The sequence below is a fragment of the Microtus pennsylvanicus genome, chromosome 14, assembly GCF_037038515.1.
Source record: "Microtus pennsylvanicus isolate mMicPen1 chromosome 14, mMicPen1.hap1, whole genome shotgun sequence".
Classification (NCBI taxonomy): domain Eukaryota; kingdom Metazoa; phylum Chordata; class Mammalia; order Rodentia; family Cricetidae; genus Microtus; species Microtus pennsylvanicus.
The window spans coordinates 28,397,799-28,418,071 of record NC_134592.1 but is presented as its reverse complement, the minus strand read 5'-3'; the positions used below and the strand labels follow the sequence as shown (position 1 = coordinate 28,418,071).

Genomic DNA, 20,273 nt, shown 5'->3' with positions numbered 1-20,273 from the left:
CCTTGAACTCAGAGAACTGCCTGCTAGAGCTAGGCTTAAAGGTACGTGACACCACTGCCTGCTTCTGTTTTCCTTAATACTCATGCTCCACCAAAATGACAAGTCTGCCACTAGGAGCTGGGGCTTTCTGGGCCATCAACATTTGTAGAGCAAAGATGCTTCTTTGTTCTCACTTCTTCCTGTAAAGTTAAACTAAAATCTTACCAGAAACCCATTTTTTTTTTTGTTTTACCATTCCACTAAGGTTCTGGCGCAGCAAGCTGGAGCAAGTCACAAAAGTGGCTAGAGTGGAACCAACTGTTGGTGCAAAAAAATCGCTGTTCTGTGTGTCCCTAGGGGCTGTGGATGGCTCTCCCTGTTTGGTAAGAAGTTGTTTTTAGCCTTTGCTTGTATGTGTGTGTGATTTTTTTTTTAATTTATTTATTTTTTACATATTCAATGTTCTGCCTGAAGGACAGAAGAGGGCACTAGATCTCATTACAGATGGTTGAGAGCCACCACATGATTGCTGGCTCAGACTTGGAACTCAGGACCTCTAGAAGAGCATCCAGTGCTCTTAACCTCTAAGTCACCTCGTTTTTGGTTTTTTTGAGGCAGGGTTTCTCTGTAGCTTTTGGTGCCTGTCCTGGAACTAGCTCTTGTAGACCAGCTGCCTCGAACTCCCAGAGATCTGCCTTCCTCTGCCTCCCAAGTGCTGGGATTAAAGGCGTGCGCCAACACGGCCTGGCTCATTTGTTTGTATTTAACAGTATCTAAGAAAATTCTTTTTTGTTTGTTTGAGATAGGGCATCTCAAACATCTTATAGCCTTGGTTTCCTATTTAATTCCTAAAACAAACAAATATATATAACAAAATATATATATATAATAAATCAAGGCTGCTGCTACAGTTTTGCCCCTCCCCAGACCTTTTAACTGTCTATTATATTTAACAACCTTTCCCCACATTTTTATTTTTTTGTCTTTGTTTTTTTCTGAATACTCATATGGCTTTGGATAATTTTCACTTCTCATTTTCTTAGTAAAGATAGGATAACTTTGAAGTATATAAAAATAAGCCAGGCAGTGGTGATGCACGCCTTTAATCCCAGCACTAGGGAAGTAGAGGCAGGCAGATCTCTATGAGTTCGAGGCCGTCCTTGTCTACAAGAGCTAATTCCAGGACAGGCTCTAAAGCTACAGTGAAACCCTGTTTCAAAACAAACAAACAAACCAAAACAAAACCAAAGTAAAAATAATAAGAGCAAATGAAGATTATCATTAAAAGCACTGACTGGCTTCTCTGGATTAGGAGAGCTACTGCTTAGAACAGTGTGGTACTGCTGTAAAGACTTTACATACATTAGTCAGTTACTCAAAGCTTTTAACAAGATTTATGTGGGTGAGTGTTGCCTGTACTGACGGGTATCAATACCTTGGAACTGAAGGATAGTTATGAGCTACAATATGGGTGCTGGAAATTGAAGCTGGGTTCCTTTTAAGAGCAACACATGCTCTTATCTTAACCATTGGGCCACCTCTCTAGCTCATTTAATTTTCTCAGACAGAGTCTTGTTACATAGTCTAAACTGTCTTTGAGCTAGTGTACCTCCTAGCTCAGCCTCCTAAGAGGTAGGATTAGAGATGTGAGCTACCACTCCCAGCTCTCCAAGGGATATGAAAAGGAGGCAATAAATCATCACCACTCCCCTGAATTTATGCTCCCGACAGCCTTTACTATGGCAGGGACATATCAAGTTTGTTCAAGAAGAAATTCAACTACGGGGGCCCAAGAACCTATAAATGGAAAAGAAATGAATAAAACAAATACCTTACTGTCCCAGTTGTAATGATACCCCAGGGTGACCCAGCGCAGTCTCTCTAGTAAACTTCGGGGTCTCCGTTTATTTACCTCTTTAGACCTGAAAAGATTGAAAAACAAAGAGAATTTAGTCATCTTAAACGGTATCAACAATCCCCTCTATAGACCCAAGTCTATGCTGATAGCTAAGGCTTGATAAGGAGGCTGACATGTAGCTCTGGTTGGCCTAGGACTTACTAGGTAGACTAGGATGACTTCAAACTCAAGCAATCTGCATGCCTCTGCCTCCTGAGTGCTGGGAATAAAGGTTCCTAGTTTGGAACAGAGGCGCTAGTATTTAACCTAACTTTAAATCTTTATCCAATTCCCCAAAATAATTTTCAATGTTTTAAAAAATGCATGGTCTAATTACTGGCTTGGGTAGCAATCAGAAACAAGTCACGCTCCCTGTCCTCGATGCTTCCTCCAGGCACTAGCAGGATGATGGATGGCCACCCTATCCCCTGGCCATTGTGCTCACACAGCAGTTTCCTGTTTTGTCACGGCTAAGTAAGTACTTTATGAAAGCGCAGGCATTTTTCTCAGCAATCATGTTATAATACCATTGCTTTCAAGTGAACCCTAACTGCGTGGAAATGAACTGGCCAACTGTCCACTCTGCAATGGGCAATCTGGGCCCCATAAATGAGCTCTGCATTTTCCTGCCCTACAAAAAATGGCGAATCACTGGAAAGCCACCAGCCTATGGCAAAATAATGGCAGCATCCCATTGTAAGATTTTTTTCCTTTTTATTTTAAGGCATGGCAACCATCCTTCTTAACTATTTCCTCAAAGACCACAGTTTTCTTTCCATTGAATTTGATCCTTAAAGTTTTTTTTAAGATTAACTGTATGTATATGCATGTTTACCTGTATGTAGATATTTGTGCACCCTAGAACTGGATTTATGGATGGCTGTTAACTACCATGAGGGTGCTGGTGCTAGGACTCGAACCTGGGTTCTCTGGAAGATGAGCAAGTACTCTGAACCACTGAGCCAGCACTTCAGGCTGGTTTGAACTTGATTTTTAGTTTTCTGTCCCCAGAACCATGTTCTTTCAGTTTTCTCAACCTGAATCTCTTAATCACAAGTGATCATTCAGTGTTACTGTAATTGCTAACATCCTTTTGCCTCACTTAATCATCCAGATTCTTCTTTACATAACTTTATGCAATTCAAGTTCTCAGTTTTGCCCATGTCTTTTAAAGTCAATGAGAAACACAGGCACAATCAAACGATACAGGAAAACAGCATCTTTCCATGCTCAAACTTTGACAGACCTCACAATACTCTAACTGGCCTTCTTCCTGGTTCCTCCACTCATACTGTATTCTATTACCCTGATAACCTTTCAAGCTTTTCTCCACCGAAGACCTTTCTTCTTACATATTCAAGGCACCCTCTGTGCTTTGTTTCTTCCTTTGTTTTACTTTTTAAAATTATGTTCAGGTGTATGTGCTGCTCGAGGTCAGGTGTTGATTTCCCTGGATGCTGGGTTAGATGTGGTCCTGAGCTTGTATCATTTACAAGAGCACTACATGTTCTTAATTGCTGAGCCATCTCTCTAGCCCACCAACCAAAATTTTAAAAGGGGAAAGAAAGGAAAAAAGGACTAATTCTGCTTCTATATGGGGAGTATAAATGGCAAGGTTTTCACACACACACACACACACACACACACACACACACACACACACACACACACACACACACACAGAAATGGATACAAAGTATCTCAGAAGCTAAATAAAGAATTCAAAGCTAAGCTCTTTGTTTAGAGTTACACTTTCTCCCCTTATACTTTTTGTTTTGAGACAGAGTCTCTCTGCTTATTCTCGGCTGTCCTGGAACTCTGTATGTAGACCATATGCTGGTCTCAATTCCCACATCTGGGTTTGATAGTGTATACTTGTGATTTCAGCACTTGGGATCACAGGAGAATCAACACAAGCTTGAGACCAGTCAGGGATATTTAAGTGAGACATTGCTTTAAGAAATAATTTTCTTTCTTTCTCTTTTTCTTTTAAACATAGCAAGAACAGGCCAGGACATGGCAGCGTATACCTTTAATCCTAGCACTTGGGAGACAGAGGCAGGTGAATCTCTGAGTCCGGATAACCTAGTCTACAGAGCTAGTTCCAGGACAGCCAGGGATACATACATAGGGACACCCTGTCTCAGAAAACAAACAACACAAATATAGCAAAATAGCTAATATAAAGAACCTAAGTAGGCCTGAAATGTTTAAGGAACAGCACTGCAGGCCAGGGTGGCTATAGATAAATAAATGATAAAGAACAGTAGGAAATGAATTAGCAATATCACGAAGCCACATTAGACTACCTAGGTTATAATTTTAGGATTCTAAAAATGTGATGATGCTGGACATAGTGGCACACATCTTTAATCTTAGCACTCGGGATGTAGGAGAATCTGAGTTCAAGGCCAACTTGGTCTACAAAGCAAGCTCTAGGGCAGCCAGGACTACACAGAGAAACCCTGTCTTGAAAAACAAAGAAAAAACAAGCAATCGGGGGCTGGAGAGATGGCTCAGAGGGTAAGAGCATTGCCTGCTCTTCCAAAGGTCTTGAGTTCAATTCCCAGCAACCACATGGTGGCTCACAACCATCTGGAATGAGGTCTGGTGCCCTCTTCTGGCCTGCAGGCATACACACAGACAGAATATTGTATACATAATAAATAAATATATAAAAAAAAAGAAAAAAACAAGCAATCAAAAAAGATGGAGTAACAAACTGGTCTTAAAAGGAGGATTATCAGGCTGTGGATGGATTGAAATATTCAAATATTGATGGGCTGGAGAAATGGCTCAGAGGTTAAGTGTACTGACTGCTCTTCCAGAGGACCTGAGTTCAATTCCCAGCAACCACATGGTGACTCATAACCATTTGTAATGAGGTCTGGTGCCCTCTTCTGGTGTATGTGTGCAGGCATGCATGCTAAATAGATAAATATTTTTAAAAAATGTGGAGGCCGGGCGGTGGTGGCGCACGCTTTTAATCCCAGCACTGAGGAGGCAGAGGCAGGCGGATCTCTGGGAGTTCGAGGCCAGCCTGGTCTACAAGAGCTAGTTCCGGGACTGGCACCAAGGCTACAGAGAAACCCTGTCTGGAATAACCAAAAAAAAAAAAAAAAAAAAAGTGGATACAGTTGCCAGATGGGAGTGGCACAAGCCAGGAGGAAGAGAGGCAGGTGGATCTCTGAGCTTGAGGCCAGCCTTGTCTACAGAGAGACTTCTAGGACAGCCAGGGCTACACAGAGAAATCCTGCTTTGAAAACACAAAACAAGTACAGACCCTTAAGCTTATGTGCCAAGTACTTCGCTGGCATCTCCCCAGCCCTAAACTCCCTTTTCTCCAACAGGGTCTCTCTCTGTCCTGGAACTTACCAAAAATGCCGGTGAGCTCCAGAAATTTGCCTGTCTCTGCCTCCTCAGTGCTGAAATTACAAGTAGGCAAGGCCACGCCTGGCTTTTATTTTCTTACTTTTAATTAAAACAAAACAAAACATGGATTCGGGGGAACTGAACTCAAGTTCTGAGTTACCTCGCTAGCCAAATGACCAATGATTTAATCCGCAGTGACTATATAACAATATGCACCCTGCCCCCCAAATTCTGGATGCTAAAACTTGGGAGCTCACTGGCTGGTAGAAACACCAATACGCTGTGTGGGCAAAATGCTCTGATTACATAGCAAAGGGTACACAAGGTGTAGTACACCTGGTCTCAGTCTTAATTTGTCTGGACCCCACTTAGTGAAACTGGATAGTGTTTCCCGAGACCTAGGGGCTGATCTAGTGAATGGCTGAACATGAATGGGCCATGAAATGCCCCCAGGTCTATACAATCAGTGGTCATAAGTATGAGTAGCCTAGAACGTTCTCAAACCCGACGTCAGAAGTAAAGTTTGTGCTAAGTCTGTTTAGCTTTATCATAACTGAACTCCAGATGAGAAACTGTGACAAAAATGCCATGACTTCTACACTCTATGTTGAAAAAGTTTGAAAAGATGCAAAAACCAGATTGGACAAAGGTGGCTGGGCTAAATACACTGAAAAATGATAGTTTAATCTGACTTTATGCCTACACTGTAGAGATGGATTTAAGGTCTTTTAATGGCTATATCCTACTTCTCGGAGATGCCACGACTGATTAATCTAGTCTCCTGCTGATGAACAAGACTGCAATAAAGGTGCTTACACTTCAATAAGTATTGCACACACCCACTCCACACTGAAGAACCAGGGACTAGGTAAGCATGGAGCTATATTCCCGGTCCTAACTGAGCTTTTGTAAAAGACTCTCTAGCTATACCATCCCTCAACAAGTAGAGAATTTAAACGCAACCATTTTGTCAACTCCATTTTTCTAGTCCATCCACATATACCTTTGTGTCCTATTCAAAATGATCGCAGAGTTCTAAGGAGATAAAAGCTGAAGGATCTAAGGCGTTTTTGTTCCTGGTTCTCAATGTGGGAGCATGTTGGGGCAATCAGAATCTCTGCGGGAAGCAACCCAAACAGTATACCCTTTCTACTCTGACAGACTTTGGAAAGGGGGAGAGTTTCATGTATTGCTCACAGGACTCTTGACAGACCATGACTCAAACACCTGGATGTCTTAGCCCATCCAAGACCTTTACTTCCCACATGAGGAAATAGAAACATATATCACATAGTGACAGGGTGAGTACTAGAGACCTAATCCATTTCCAATGCTGCCAGGACAAAGTTTCAGACTATCAATTTCTTCCAGCCTTGACAACATAAGGTATAACCATCACCATTTTTACTTTTGCTAGTTTATTAGACAAAAAATGTATTTCCCCATTGTCTACTGAATGATATATTAGAGGTTCATCTGAGCTATCTTAGAAGGCAGCTGTGATTTTTATAGTCATATATCAGAAAGTAAAGAATAAATTATTTGAAAGTGAAGTTGGTGTAATAATATTAAGCACTCTGATTTCATTCAGTCATGCTCTTCCCTTACATTGCCCTCAGCTCTAAGTAAGGGTAGCACTAAAAGCTGAAGAACAGGAAAGGTTTCCCCCACTGCTCCTGAATAATCCTTAAGCTACAGACCTAGAAGGCTTTAAAGGAAACCCACTAAATGTTGGCTATTCTTTCACCTTTGACTATAAGAAAGCCTTCTATTTCCCCCATTAGAATCAGTATGACAGTTTATGGTACAAAGGGCAGATAGGTCACCAAGAGGATATATTTTCAACCATATCTCTAAGGATTTCTCACATATAGATAAGAAATCAACAAGAAAATGTTTGAAACAACTTGTGCAAGGTTACCCAGCTACTACAGAGCTGGGCGAGGATCGACAGACAGGCACCCTGACTCCACAGTTGGTGCTCTACATTGCTAAACCCTGCTCTATTTATTAGTCTTACTTCTTCCACCATGCCCACTTACTGTTTTGTCTACCCTATCTGTGACTTCCATCATTTTCTATAATTAGTCCCACCTTGCTATGCAAATGACTGCTCTTAAGATAAAGCGTGAACTCTAAACTTGTAACTGCCTATGGATCTATTTAAATGCCTTTATTCTTCACCCTTTACAGAAATCATAGAAGACAGCAACTGTTTTTGGGTTTTCCTTTTAGAACTGAAACAAAGAAACAGGTTAAATATCATCACTCTCCAGCAAGAAAACTGTCAGGTGATAGAATGTTGGAGTACTGCAATTCACCCAGCTACTGATTAAGCTGGTTAGAACTTGCATGAACTCCAATTACTCTTGCATACGCTGTCCCCCTTGCCTGGCCATGAGCTGAGTCAGGCAAGGTCTACGGATATGCCTAGGATATGTTTGCTATCTTCTTTTGAATCTCTAACACTCCCAATGCACGCATCCTGTACTTCCATTTCACAGAACAGTCTTAAATACTAACTCTACTCAGTCTGACAAATACTCCTAACCAGACTTTTTACTATTCTGAATGGCAAATCCCTAATCATTTTGAAGAATAGCTGAAATAGAGAAAGAAAAAAAGAGACACAGAAAGGAAAAATAGATTAGTAGATAAAATCATTAAAAATCGTATAAAGATCATTTTTCTTCTTGGATATTTCATCCTACTTGGAAGAATTATTTCCTCCTGTGCTTCCCCAGTGTTTTCCACTATTGTAACATTTTCTCAGTTCTACTTACTGTAATCACTCCTGTACATAATTCCTGAACCTAAGGAAAGTGTCCTATTAAACTTTGTGTCTCCAATGTCTGGTACCCAACTGATTTCTCCAATGAGTATTTGTGGAATGATGCTGAAATATCAAGATCCAAACACTAGCTCTTCCATGCCCAACAACTGACCCATCATACAAGAGCTAGCAGTAGCAACTCCATGTAGAACAGAAGCCAAGTGCTACTGGTGATATCTTCCCTACAAGTCTTAAAGGAACACACTTTGAATAAAAACAGATCACATGAGGATGAATGTGGATGAACTCAGTTCCTAAGCCATGATAAGAATGTTCAAAACTGAACAGCGCGGTGCAGTAACGAGGGGTTAAAACCCAATGCACCCCCTTTACAGCATCTGTAAAAAAACTGTTTCTTCAGATCTTCCTCTGGCTGTTAAGACTCACCTTAGGCACTCTTTGCTCTGTTCCCACAGACTTTGGGTCTCTTCTTTAGTCATGTGCTTGTCCAGGTTACACACATTAGGTTTCTGGGAGTATAACTTAAGACACTGCTTTACCCAGTGCCACTGACATCCTGGGAGGAATGGGTTTGGGATGAAAATAAATCCTATAAAAAGATGGAGGGTGGTGAAAGAGAAATTTGTAATTGTTTTTGTTTCCTTTTGCATTCTCTTGTTTTTTGTTTGATTTTCAAGACAGGGTTTCTTGGTGTAACAACTATGGCTGCCTTGGAACTTCCTTTGTACACCAGGCTTCCCTTGAACTCACAGAGATCTGCCTCCTGGATTAAAGGTGTTTGCTATTTTGTCTGGTTTTTTTTTTTGGTAATGGTGACTGAACTAAGACGTGGGTATGCCAGAAAAATATTACCACTGTGTTCTATCTGTAAGCTTCTTTTATGGGTTAAAAATTTGCTTTTCTTTAATTTGTATTGTCTTGCAGTTCTGACACATAGAACTCCAAATCAGCTTTTTCCCTCCTCTTGGCTTTAGAGATAAGGATCCTGTTATTGGAGTTGAACTGATTCAATCCATCCCCTACTCTACTCGCTTTGAGGCAGAGTCTTGCTACAGAGCCTGGGCAGGCTTTGTATTTGCAGTAACCCTCCAGCCTCAGAATCTTGAGTTAAGCTCTGGGATTATGGGTATGTACTACCATGTCCATTCTAAATCAGCTTTTCATTTTTCTTACCGACATACCTTCAACTTCACAGTTAATATTTATTGACAACTTACTACATGTCAGGTATTAATTGAAGCACTTTACATGTATACTCAAATTAAACCATCAAAATCTTTTTAAATGTTTGTTTTATGTGCACTGGTGTTTACGTGAGGGTGTCAGATCTTGGAGTTTTAGACAGCTATGAACTGACATGTGAATGCTGGGGATTGAATCGGGTCCTCTGGAAGAGCAGTCAGTGCTCTTAATTGCTGAGCCATCATAATCTTTTAAAAGATTTATTTTAAATCATGTGTATGTGTATATTTAGCAGTGGAATAAAAGGCAGTTTTGAGTTGTGAGCTCAACTTCAGCCTTCTGAAGAATAATATGCATTCTTAACCACTGAGCCATTCTTTTTTTTTAATATTTATGATGTATACAGAGTTCTGTCTGCATGTATGCCTGTAGGCCAGAAAAGGGTGCCAGATCTCATTACAGGTGGTAGTGACTAACCATGTGGTTTCTGGGATTGAACTCAGGAACTCTTGAAGAGCAGTCAGTGCTCTTTACCGCTAAGCCATCTCTCCAGCTCATTCTAATCTTATACCAGGTCCTATTTTTATACACACTTCATGCTTGAAAAAACTGAGGGCAAGGGAAGAGATCTGTCTTTTATATCAGTTAGTACACAGAAGATTCAGGTCTGAGTCCAGATAAATGGGAACCAGAACCTATGCCTTAATCGCTGCTCCTCATTCTTTCTTGTGTGTAACTGCTTTTCAAATGTTTGGTGCCTACTGCTACATTTCCCACCCAAGTCTTTTCTTTCCCAGACCCAGTTCCTCCTGTTTCTTTCAGTAAAGACAGGTGTTGCTACAGAGTTCCTTCAGAATTAGTAGGATCAAGAAGTAAACAAAACCTCATCACTTTAAAAGGTGACTTTCCCATTACTTTATTATACTTCTTTTAAATGCACTCACAATGGCTTCAAAAGCCAAAGAAATTCCCTAAAAAAATAATGCAGTACTAACTCAAGAGATTGGCTTAAGTATGAAATCCTACAAAATCTGAAAAAGCGGACATATCACTTCAGACAATACAAAACCAAAGTGGGCCTGAAAAGTTTGAACCCTGAAAATTTATACAGCTGCAAGGCCCAGGTCAACAGGAAATTATGACCTTGAAAACAGTAGTTAAGAGTTAGAAGTTTAGCTGGGCGGTGGTGCATCTTTAATCCTAAGGAGGCAAGACAGGCAGATCTCAGTGAGTTTGAGGTAAGCCTAGTCTACAAGAGCTAGTTCCAGGACAGGCTCCAAAGCTACAGAGAAACTCTGTCTCAAAAAACAAAAAAGGTTAGGAGTTTAAGAGCAGCCTCTAGGGGTTGGAGAGACAGGTTTGCATTTATTGTGCATACACGCATGTAGACAAAGTCATACACACAAAAATAAATACCCTCTGTGTCTGGAGAGATGCTTAGCAGTTCAGAGTATAAACTGCTCTCACAGAAAACTAGTGGTTGATTCCCAGTGTCAACGTCTCTAACTCTCATTCCAGTCATCTGACATCCACTTCTGAGCTGCTCTTATTTTTCGGAAGCATTAATCAGATAACTCAGAGAAGGCACAAATGGGTTATGCTCCAAGGTGGGGCATTAATACATGTTTAGGTATGTCCTTTGTTTATCTATTCACCAATTATTTCTAGGAAATCAGAATGATTGGGTAATTTTATTCTGACATGTACTTACCAGGATAGCCTTCGAGCCCATAAGCCTGCCACTTGCTCACAGGCTGAAGTCCTGCCCTACAGGCATCACGATCAGTCACCGAGGACACATTCAGAGGAAATCTGACCACCTGGAAGGAGAGAAACTTAATACAGAGGGCAAGCCATCTTAGAGGTCAACCCTGAAAACCTCAGACCTTCCAAGAGTTTTCTACTATGGGGGTTCTTAATTATTAGTTCTCCCACCTACTTGACACATGGCCTTGGTTCCTTTATCTATATTCTAACAAATACTATATAGCTCTGCAAAATTAAGAAAAGTGGTAATAAGAGACTAAAATGGTTTGGACTTTCATAATGTTATTTAATCTGGTTAGTGCTAAAACACTGCTTCTGAGGTACTTGTTATAGCTAGCAATAGGAAAATACCAGGAGGAGGTGGTTGAGAAAATGGAGAGTCCTCTAACCACAAAGAAAGTTAGTCCTAGGACCCCATTTGCTCTAAGTGTTACCTGTTAATAAAATACTAATGATAGAACTTTGCTTTTATTATTAAAAAAATTAAGTATTAGGAGCTCATGAAGTTTTCTTTGCACATAGTGTCTGTTTTATAGATGAGACCCAGGATGGGTGTGGTGGCCCACCACCCTGGAGCAGAGGCAGGCAGTTCTCTGAGTTTGAGGCCAAACTGGTGTACAAAGGAAACTCCAGGAAAGTTAGGGCTACAAAGAAAAAACCTGTCTTGAACTAAGCTACATTACTTGAACCAAAAACTAAAACAAAACAACCGAATCCAATATGCTAACATATATAAAGAAAAACCCCACTTCATTCTTCCATAAATAATAGATGTAGCTTGCCTTACTTAACATACATTGAATATTTTCTTTCAAAAAGAAATGAGCTTCTTTTATGTTGTTGGTTTTCGGAGACAGGGACCTCACTAGTAGTCATGGCTGTCCTGGAACTTAGACACTCACCTGCCTCTGCCTTCAAGCTTTAGAATTAAAGGACTTCCATGTCTGGCTTGAGAAATGGACTATTGTCTTTTTGTTTTGTTTTCTCTGTAGGGTTTCTCTGTAGCTTTGGAGCCTGTTCTGGAACTTGTGCTATGGTCCAGGCTGGCCTGGAACTCAGAGATCAGCCTGTCTCTGTCTCCTGAGATTAAAGCCACGCGCCACCACTACCCTCATAATTTTAGTCATAACCTCCATACTTGGAGATTTCCTGACAAGATTCCAACAAATGACTAGCATATAAGCAGATTTAAAACAAAAAACCTTCCCTTTTTTGTATTGCTAGACAAGCACTCCACCAGAGCTACATGTCCAAACCACCATTCTTGAAAACATGATCGCTCTCTTTCTTCTTTTGGTTTTTCTTTCTCTCTCTTTTTGAAACAGGGATTCTCTGTAGTTTTGGATCCTGTCCTGGAACTAGCTCTTCTAGACCAGGTTGGTCTCAAACTCACAGAGATCCGCCTGCCTCTGCTTCCCATCCATGTGCTGGGATTAAATTTAGATGTGTATTCCCCCTCTCCCCCCCTTTTGATTTTTCAAGACAGGGTTTCTCTGTGTAGCCCTGGAACTAGATTTGTAGACCAGGCTGTCCTCAAACTTGTTAGCTGGCAATCTGGGCTACAGAATGAGACTCTGTCTCAACAAAACCAAATTTTAAAAAACGTGACTAAGGGGGCTGGAGAGATGGCTCAGTGGTTAAGAGCATTGCCTGCTCTTCCAAAGGTCCTGAGTTCAATTCCCAGCAACCACGTGGTGGCTCACGACCATCTGTGGTGAGGTCTGGTGCCCTCTTCTAGCCAGCGGACATACACACAGACAGAATGTTGTATACATAATAAATAAATAAATATTTTTAAAAAAAAAAAAAAAAAACGTGACTAAGGAAAATATACAGCTTTTCCCCCTGGCCCCTTCTCAGTACGTTGTCGTTCTTTTTAGGAAGGAGAAACAGAAATAGGTGTAGGTTGCTTAGATTTATTTTAAATTTATTTTATGTGCACGGTGTTTTGCCCGTGGAGGTCAGAAGAGGATGGATGTCTGATCCTCTGGAATTGGAGTTACTGTGAGCAGCCATGTGGGTACGGGGAATCGAATCCAGGCTTCTCCTGTAATCCAGTGCTGCCTACTACAACAGCCATGCGGCCTGGGCCACACATGGCTCGGACCCTATTACGTGTGACCAGGCTGTCTTGGAAGAGCAGTAAGTGCTCTTAGCCGCTGAGGCATCTCTCCAGCCCCATTCTTCTGGACAGGGTTTCTCTTGGGTAAAGAAAGCTCTGTCTTGAAACTCGCTTTTTCAGACCAGGCCGGCCTCGAACCACAGACATCCGCCTGCCTTTGCATCTCGAGTGCGTCACCATCGCCTGGCTTTAGATTTTCTCAAAGAAATATGCTTATTTGGCTTTTTTTTAAACCGTGGATGGAGTATATCAAAACTCTACCATGACCTCTTTTTAAGTCTCAGAGAAGACAGAGCCTAGTCTTAACGACCAACGCTTTAACAGTTTGAGACTTCTCCGACGGCAGGTTTTATTTGAAGCCGTGGAGCTACCCTAACGTCCAAGAAGACGTTCTGTCGGATTTTACACAAAATCATACGTTAGCGTCATTTTAGTGGACAGTTAAAAGAAGGACGAGCGACTTCCAGGCTTTCGGGAGCGAGGCCGCGGGGGTTGGGGAGAAAATGGCGGCTGGAGGGAAAATGCGGCCCGGTGCTATGGGGGCTGCAGCCCGCGGGTGAGCAACAGCTCGGCGCACAGGCCTGGCCGGCAAGGGTTCCCTCCATCGCCAGTCCGGGTTATGGAGGCGGCCGTGCCGGGCTGCCCACCGGGACGCCATGCGCGCGGAGCAGAGCGCACCATTCCTCCCTTTGTACCTTGGGCACGCCGGGGCTCGGGCCTCGGGCCACGTGTGCCGTCGAGAAGTCGATGACCGCCCCCAGGTCCGCCGTCCCCCGCCGGCTCTGCCGGTAGAAGCGGAAAAGTTTCCGGAAGGCGTCCTCTCCAGGCTCCGTCGCCACCGTGGCTAACGAAGCCACTGCCGCCGCCATCTTCTTCATCTCGAGGCTGCAAACCTTCTGAGCCGGAAGCAGAACTCTAAGCTCGGGATCCGGTAGGTTCTTCCGGGGTCACGACCCCGGGACTGGAGTCATTCAGTTTTTAACATGGCAGCCTCCGCCGTGAGTCGGGCAATGGTGTTTCGTGCGCGTGCTGGTCAGCATGTTGCTTTTGTTAGAAAAATTCCTTGGACCGCGGCGTCGAGTGAGTGATGGAGAGGAGGAAGGGCGCGTTTTTATGTTTAAGTAACTCTTAAAACTCTGTAGAGAACTGAAGTCTGCATGGTAGATGGGTTGGGTCAGGTGCTTTTTCTCTCTTTTTGGATGAAACGCTTCACGAGTTTCGGGCCATTCTTGCACTGGGATCATGCTGATCTCTTTTTTGCAGCGGACACAAATGATTGCTCTTGAGCAAGTTACTGCGCGGAAAATTTCCGTTTAACTGTTTAGGGACGACTTCCTTTCTTCTCTCCGAGCTTTTAGGGTGCGATTTGGAATGACTTGGTGAAAAGATTTATTATTTACTTCCTTGGACATAACCATTCAGAGGGAGCTATTTTGACCTCAGGGGAGCTTGGGTTCAAAATGGCAAGAATGTAGGGGTGAAGATGAGAGAAAAGGAGATTTCATTCACTTCAAAGATGAAAACTTGGACTAGGGAACTGGTAAAGGTGGAGGAGTCCGAAGCGCGTAGTTTTTCAAGATAAAATGGACAGTATTCGTGCTGGATTCAGGGGAACGGTGTACATTCCAGGTTCCTAGCAAAGATGACTTGTGCTTTTAGATTTACGAGGAGCGCCGGGCGGTGGTGACACATACCTTTAATCCCAGCACTCACGATTCTCTCTGTGATTTCGAGGCCAGCTAGTTCCAGGACAGGCTCTAAAGCCACAGAGAAACCCTATCTTGAACCCCCCCCCCCAAAAAAAAACCCAAAAAACAAAACAAAAAAACTGAACTTAGGTCCTCTGTAAGAGCAGTATGTACGTTTAAACTCTGAACCACCTCTTTAGCTTTTGAGTCAGGATCTCATCCTATAGCCAGCCTACTTGAAGACTGGGTGCTGGAGTTATAGGTGAAATACCTGGCTAGATGAAGATTTTTAAGTTTGCTTGCCCAAACTTAAAATACAAGATTTTTTTTGGTAGTTATTTACATATAGATCAGAATATAGTGATTTCTTAGTTTTTTTTCTCTCTTTTTTCTTTTTGGAGACCGGGTTTCTTTGTGTAGCCCTGGCTGTCCTGGAACTCGCTCTGCAGGCCAAGAAGGTCTTAAACTCATAGAGATCGTACTGCTTCTGACTCCTAAGGGCTAGGATTAAAGGTGTGCACCGCTATTGCCACGCACATTCTTTTAAACTTCACAGAAAGGCCGAGGATTTTCACCAGCATTTAGTAGATTCAAGTTTGCACCCCATAAGGGCTGCCTTCAAATCCTTAAAATTCCATAGCATTGCAACTTGGAGACTTTTTTTCCCAGTTCATCCTTTCACTTAAATGGTGTCTATGGCATTGCTTTTAGTATTTGCAGCATGCTCTCCTGAAGTGATTTGGTAAAAAGCTTACCTTCTAGAAGTGGTTTCTTTTGTGTGTGAGCTTCCTGTTGCTTTGACAGAATAGCTGACATAAACAGTGTAAAGGAAGGGATATTTGTATTCCATTTTTCAGTTCGATTTCACCCAGCCTTGTTTGGGATTGTCTTGGCATAGTAAGTATATCATAGTGGGGGTAGAAGGTGGAAGGAGGCTGTCTACTTCAAGAGAGAACGAGTAAGGGTCAGGGCTCCCAGTGTTCCTACAAGGGCATGCCCCTTCAATTGCTAGAATATTCTTCCACTAGGCTCTGTATCCTAAAAGGTTCCCACCTCCAGTAACACCAAAGGCTGGTAATCAGGCCTTTAGCTTAGGGGCCAACCATCCAAACCATACCATTGCAAGTGTTTTCTAGAACTTGTACTGTCTGGTTTTAAACATGTATGTTTGGTGCTTTTTTTGCCTAAGCTCCAGTTAATGTGTTCTATGAGGCCCTGGTCTTTTTGACCATTAGAGCCTTTCAGAAATTAAGCCTCTGAGTATTGAAGGATTTTTTTGGTGTTTACTCATTCATTCAGACATGATTGAAGCCTTATTGTGCAACACATTGTAAGCACGGGTGCTCCTTGTTCAGCTTGTAGTGTGATGGTGTGGTGGAGACTGACAACAATACAGTCGGACCCGTGATGCTTAGATTAACTTGGGACTGTCTTACTTTCTATTGCTATGATGAGATGCCATAACCAAGGCAATTAAAGGAGGAGTTTATTGGGGGCTTACAATTACAGAGGGTGAGTCCATGACCATCGTGGTGGGGAGCATGGCAGCAGGCAGGCAGTCTGGCAGGCATGGCACCGGGATAGTAGCTGAGAGCTCCCATCTTGACAACCATGAGGCAGAGAGGAACTATCTGGGAAAGTTGTGGGCTTTTGAAACCTCAAAGCCACCTCCCAGTGACATACCTCCTCCAGGCCAATGCTCCTACGCCTTCTCAAGCAGTTCCACCAACTGTGGACCAAATAGTCACATATATGAGCCTATAGGGCTATTCTCATTCAAACCATCACAGGGACATAAGCAAGTAATATCCAAATGTAAACCCACAACCACTGAAGAAGAGAAAGATTTTAACTTTATCTTTAAGATCTTGTACTGTGAACCTTTTGAGATCTCACAGGAAGAGTATTGTATTCTAGTATGAGCTCAATAAAATAATACTCAGTGGAGGTGTTTAGTTCGGCCTGGGAAAAAAAACCCTTATCATTTAGATCAGAGGAGATGAGAGTACTGACATATGGAAGAGAGTCACATACACAAAGACGGGAAGCCACAGGATAAGACAGAATGCACTGTGCAGTACTGGACAATAACTAACTAGGCCAGCGAAAGGAAATAAGGCAGGACTGATGTTAGACCAGTAAGCTGAGATTTCTAATGCATCTGGCAGGACACTGGGCTGTGAAGACTATGCCTTCCGCTTACAGGGGCTGTCTTCACACACCCAGCGCCGCACCTGGTGTGGCAAGAAGAGTTTCTGCTCAGGATGGGGCCTGCAGCCAGCTCAGCCGTTTGTCCATCTTCCCATCACACTTCACAGCTAGTCAGTCCTGTAGCTTTTGGAATCCTAAGACTCAGGGAATGCAAAGAAGCCCAGGAACTCTGAACTCTTTAAAATTTTTATCTACAATCTACAGTAGAGAACTTATTTTGTTTTCTTTCCTTCTTCCAGGTGAGCTGAGAGAACACTTTGCTCAGTTTGGCCATATAAAAAGGTGCAGTGTACCTTTTGTAAGTATTAAAACAATAACAAAAACTATTGGGGGGTGTAATGGGGTATCTCTGTGGTAGAGCATTGTGTAGTGTGTATGAGGCTCTGGGTTTGATCTCAGACTTCCAGAAGGGAAAATTATCATTTAATTCTTGTTTTCTTTTATCAGCATATAAAATACATTATCTAATGGAGTGAAACTCTGAAAAAATCTGTTGATAAACTTGTGGGTGATATCGATTAAAGCATACTTTATCCTACATATTTATTTAATTAAAAGCCCTGTCTTGGAAAACCAAAAAAAATTTTAGTTGTTGTTGGTGGAAGCCTTATTCCCAGCACTTGGGCAGCATAAGCAGGTGGATCTCCTAAGTTTGAGACCAGCCTGGTCTACAGAGTGAGTTTCATCACAAGTCAAGGCTACACAGACAAACCCTGTCTCCAAAAACAAAAAAATTATGCTATGATTACATAATTTCCCTTGTCCAACCCCTTCCATGTATCCCGTTACCACCCCTTACTTTACTTAAGATGGGGTTTTTCTGTATAACTCTGGCTGTTCCGAAACTTGCTCTATAGACCAGCCTGGCCTTGAACTCAGAGACCCAGTTGCCTCTGTCCCCTAGGTACCAGCTGGTATTTTTTTTGAGACAGGGTTTCTCTGTCACTTTGAAGTCTGTCCTGGAACTCGCTCTGTAGACCTGGCTGGCCTCAAACTCTGCTGGGATTAAAGGCATGTGCTACCACCACCCGGCTGTGGTATTTTTTTAATTGGTGTGAGTGCATGTGCTCAAGTATTCATGCATCACATGTACACCTGCTCAGTCTGTATAATGTTACTTGTATGTACACACACACATACACCTTGCTCAGTCTGCATTACTTGTATGTACATTTTCAGGGCTGACCTACTCTGTACTAGATAACCAATTGGTGTGCTCCTCTTGGAGAAGAAGTGTTTTGTTTTTTTGTTTTTTTTTTGAGGGTTGAGGCCTCTTGAACCTTCCACCTTTCAGGTTGTCATGCCTATTAGTGCGGTCTTTGTTCAGCTTATCATAGACATTTATGTTAATTCTTATTATTGTATAGTATCATCACAAGCATAATGGATAGACACAACACATGACCTCATACTGGCTACGGTTTAGTTCAGTTCTCTGTGCAGGGTTTCATAGAGAAGTAGGTTGAGGCTATAGTCTTCATCAGAGGTTCAAAAGGGGGAAGGTGTGATTTCCAAGTTTCCCTGAGGTAGTTGGGAAAATTCTCCTCTTTTAAAATTGTATTTATTTTTGATTGTGGGTGTTTGCCTGCATGTATGCTTGTGTACCATGTGTGTGCAGTGCCCCGAGTTCCTGGGACTAGAGTTACAGTCACTTGTGAACCGCCATGTTGGTGCTGGGAATCAAACTCAGGTCTTCTGGAAGAAGAGCCGTGCCCCTAACAACTGAGCAATCTCTTTAGCTTTTGGCAAAAACCTTTTAAAATTTGTGTTTTTGAGACAAGACCTTACTATATAGCTCAAGCTGTTCTCAAAATGTTATCCTTGAACTCATAATCCTGTCTAAGTGATGGGCTTACAGCATATGCCAGCATGTTCGTTTGGCAGCAGAGGAGTTTGTATGGTGTTAAGACGGTCACATATACCACACTGGTGATAGGCCATTTCCTTTTGCCATATAACCTGACCAGGGAGCTGTGTCTCAACATCTTTGCCCTATTTTGTCTTAAGTTATATATTGTGATTCCAGTTCTGCGGTATCTAATGCCCTCCTCTGGACCCCATATGGCATTTACACTGGCATATACACAAAGCATGTGATGACAAATGAGCAAGCTTCATTCAGAGATGACAAGATGCAACTAGATTTGAGTTTTTCTAGCTTCTAAGTAGTTTATTAAAAACAAGAAAAAAACCCGAGTGGTCAGTTTCCTTTGAGTAAAACCATTAGTGGCTTACTTGTGATCTGCATCTAAGTTACAGGAAATGCTGTCCTTATGGCCTCTTGCCAGTAGAAAAGCAGAATAACGCTATGGTCTAGCCTGGGCTAACTAGGAAGGTATGTAGTAAGGGTTATGTCTGTGATCTGATTTTGGCAAATGAAAAAGTTGGTAGGACGGAGCTCATGGAAGCTTTATCAAGTTCAGAGTGAATTTTTTTTCTATTGTATTTTCATTTTTAGGACAGAGAGACTGGCTTTCACAGAGGCATGGGTTGGGTTCAGTTTTCTTCACAGGAAGAACTTCAGAATGCACTACAACAGGAAAATCATATTATTGATGGAGTAAAGGTAAGGATTTCTGTTGATGTGTTCCATGCTGCTTTTTAAAGAGTAGTTGGTTTCCTATAAAGTTGATGAGGAAAATCCATGACCCTGTTTTATTTTTGGTGCTAGGGATTGAAACCAGAATGCTCCACTGAGCTACCATCCCCAAGGGGAAGGCCCTTTGAATAGTTAAGTTTTTCCAGGTGTATTTAACAAAGAGCGGTGGAGGGGCTGGAGAGATGGCTCAGCAGTTAAGAGCACTGACTGTTCTTCCAGAGGTCCTGAGTTCAATTCCCAGCAACCACATGGTGGCTTAAAACCATCTGTAATGAGATCTGGCACCCTCTTCTGGCCTGCAGGCATACAGGGAGGCAGACTGTTGTATACATAATAAATAAAATCATTAACAGAGTGGTAGAAACAGCAATGCAGGCAAATTGGCTGCAATCCTGCCTTTTCCCTGACTGAGAAGTTTTAGTTGATTATCAGAGGGAAGACAGCAGCCTCCTGAGTCACCAGTTATGAATCTAATGAAATGGTATTCTTACAAATAGGTAAATTCAATGTTACCTCTCCTTACAGTGCTTTTTCTCGCCCCTGCAGATTGATGTTCAAGCTCAGAAACCAAAGGTTTCGCAAGGGGCTCAAACATCTGATGAAGAGAAAGACTTTTGAGATGATTATTATACTAACCATTAATAAATATAACTGAGACCTTT

At 42.2% G+C, this 20,273-nt stretch overlaps 2 protein-coding genes and 1 non-coding gene across 4 annotated transcripts in view; 1 reads left to right on the top strand and 2 right to left on the bottom strand.

The window, feature by feature from the left end:
- The window catches only part of Alkbh1 (alkB homolog 1, histone H2A dioxygenase), a 30,119-nt gene extending 16,094 nt beyond the window's left edge, over positions 1-14,025 (bottom strand). For both annotated transcript variants that reach the window (XM_075948316.1, XM_075948315.1), the window contains exons 1-4: positions 13,809-14,025; positions 10,936-11,044; positions 8,469-8,631; positions 1,811-1,901 (exon numbers count right to left, since the gene is read on the bottom strand). In XM_075948316.1, coding sequence (XP_075804431.1) covers positions 1,811-1,901; positions 8,469-8,631; positions 10,936-11,044; positions 13,809-13,991 — 546 coding nt within the window. In that variant the 5' untranslated portion in view covers positions 13,992-14,025. The remainder of the gene's footprint in view (positions 1-1,810; positions 1,902-8,468; positions 8,632-10,935; positions 11,045-13,808) is intronic.
- On the bottom strand, positions 7,546-7,680 carry LOC142835410 (small nucleolar RNA SNORA58). The gene has a single exon (XR_012907842.1). It is a non-coding gene; the product is annotated as a small nucleolar RNA SNORA58 (small nucleolar RNA).
- A 15-nt stretch (positions 14,026-14,040) lies between the features above and the next one.
- Positions 14,041-20,273, top strand: Slirp (SRA stem-loop interacting RNA binding protein). The gene is made up of 4 exons (XM_075948317.1): positions 14,041-14,193; positions 17,252-17,310; positions 19,471-19,578; positions 20,158-20,273. The coding sequence occupies exons 1-4, from the start codon at positions 14,097-14,099 to the stop codon at positions 20,227-20,229; spliced, it is 336 nt and encodes a 111-aa protein (XP_075804432.1). The 5' UTR covers positions 14,041-14,096; the 3' UTR covers positions 20,230-20,273.

What these genes read in the sequence shown, in the direction of transcription:
- Slirp (XM_075948317.1), top strand. Translation starts at nt 14,097, where the DNA reads ATGGCAGCCTCCGCCGTGAGTCGGGCAATGGTGTTTCGTGCGCGTGCT. An exon ending in AAAGGTGCAGTGTACCTTTT is followed by an intron (nt 17,311 to 19,470) that starts GTAAGTATTAAA and finishes TTTCATTTTTAG; the next exon opens with GACAGAGAGACTGGCTTTCA. An exon ending in ATATTATTGATGGAGTAAAG is followed by an intron (nt 19,579 to 20,157) that starts GTAAGGATTTCT and finishes TCGCCCCTGCAG; the next exon opens with ATTGATGTTCAAGCTCAGAA.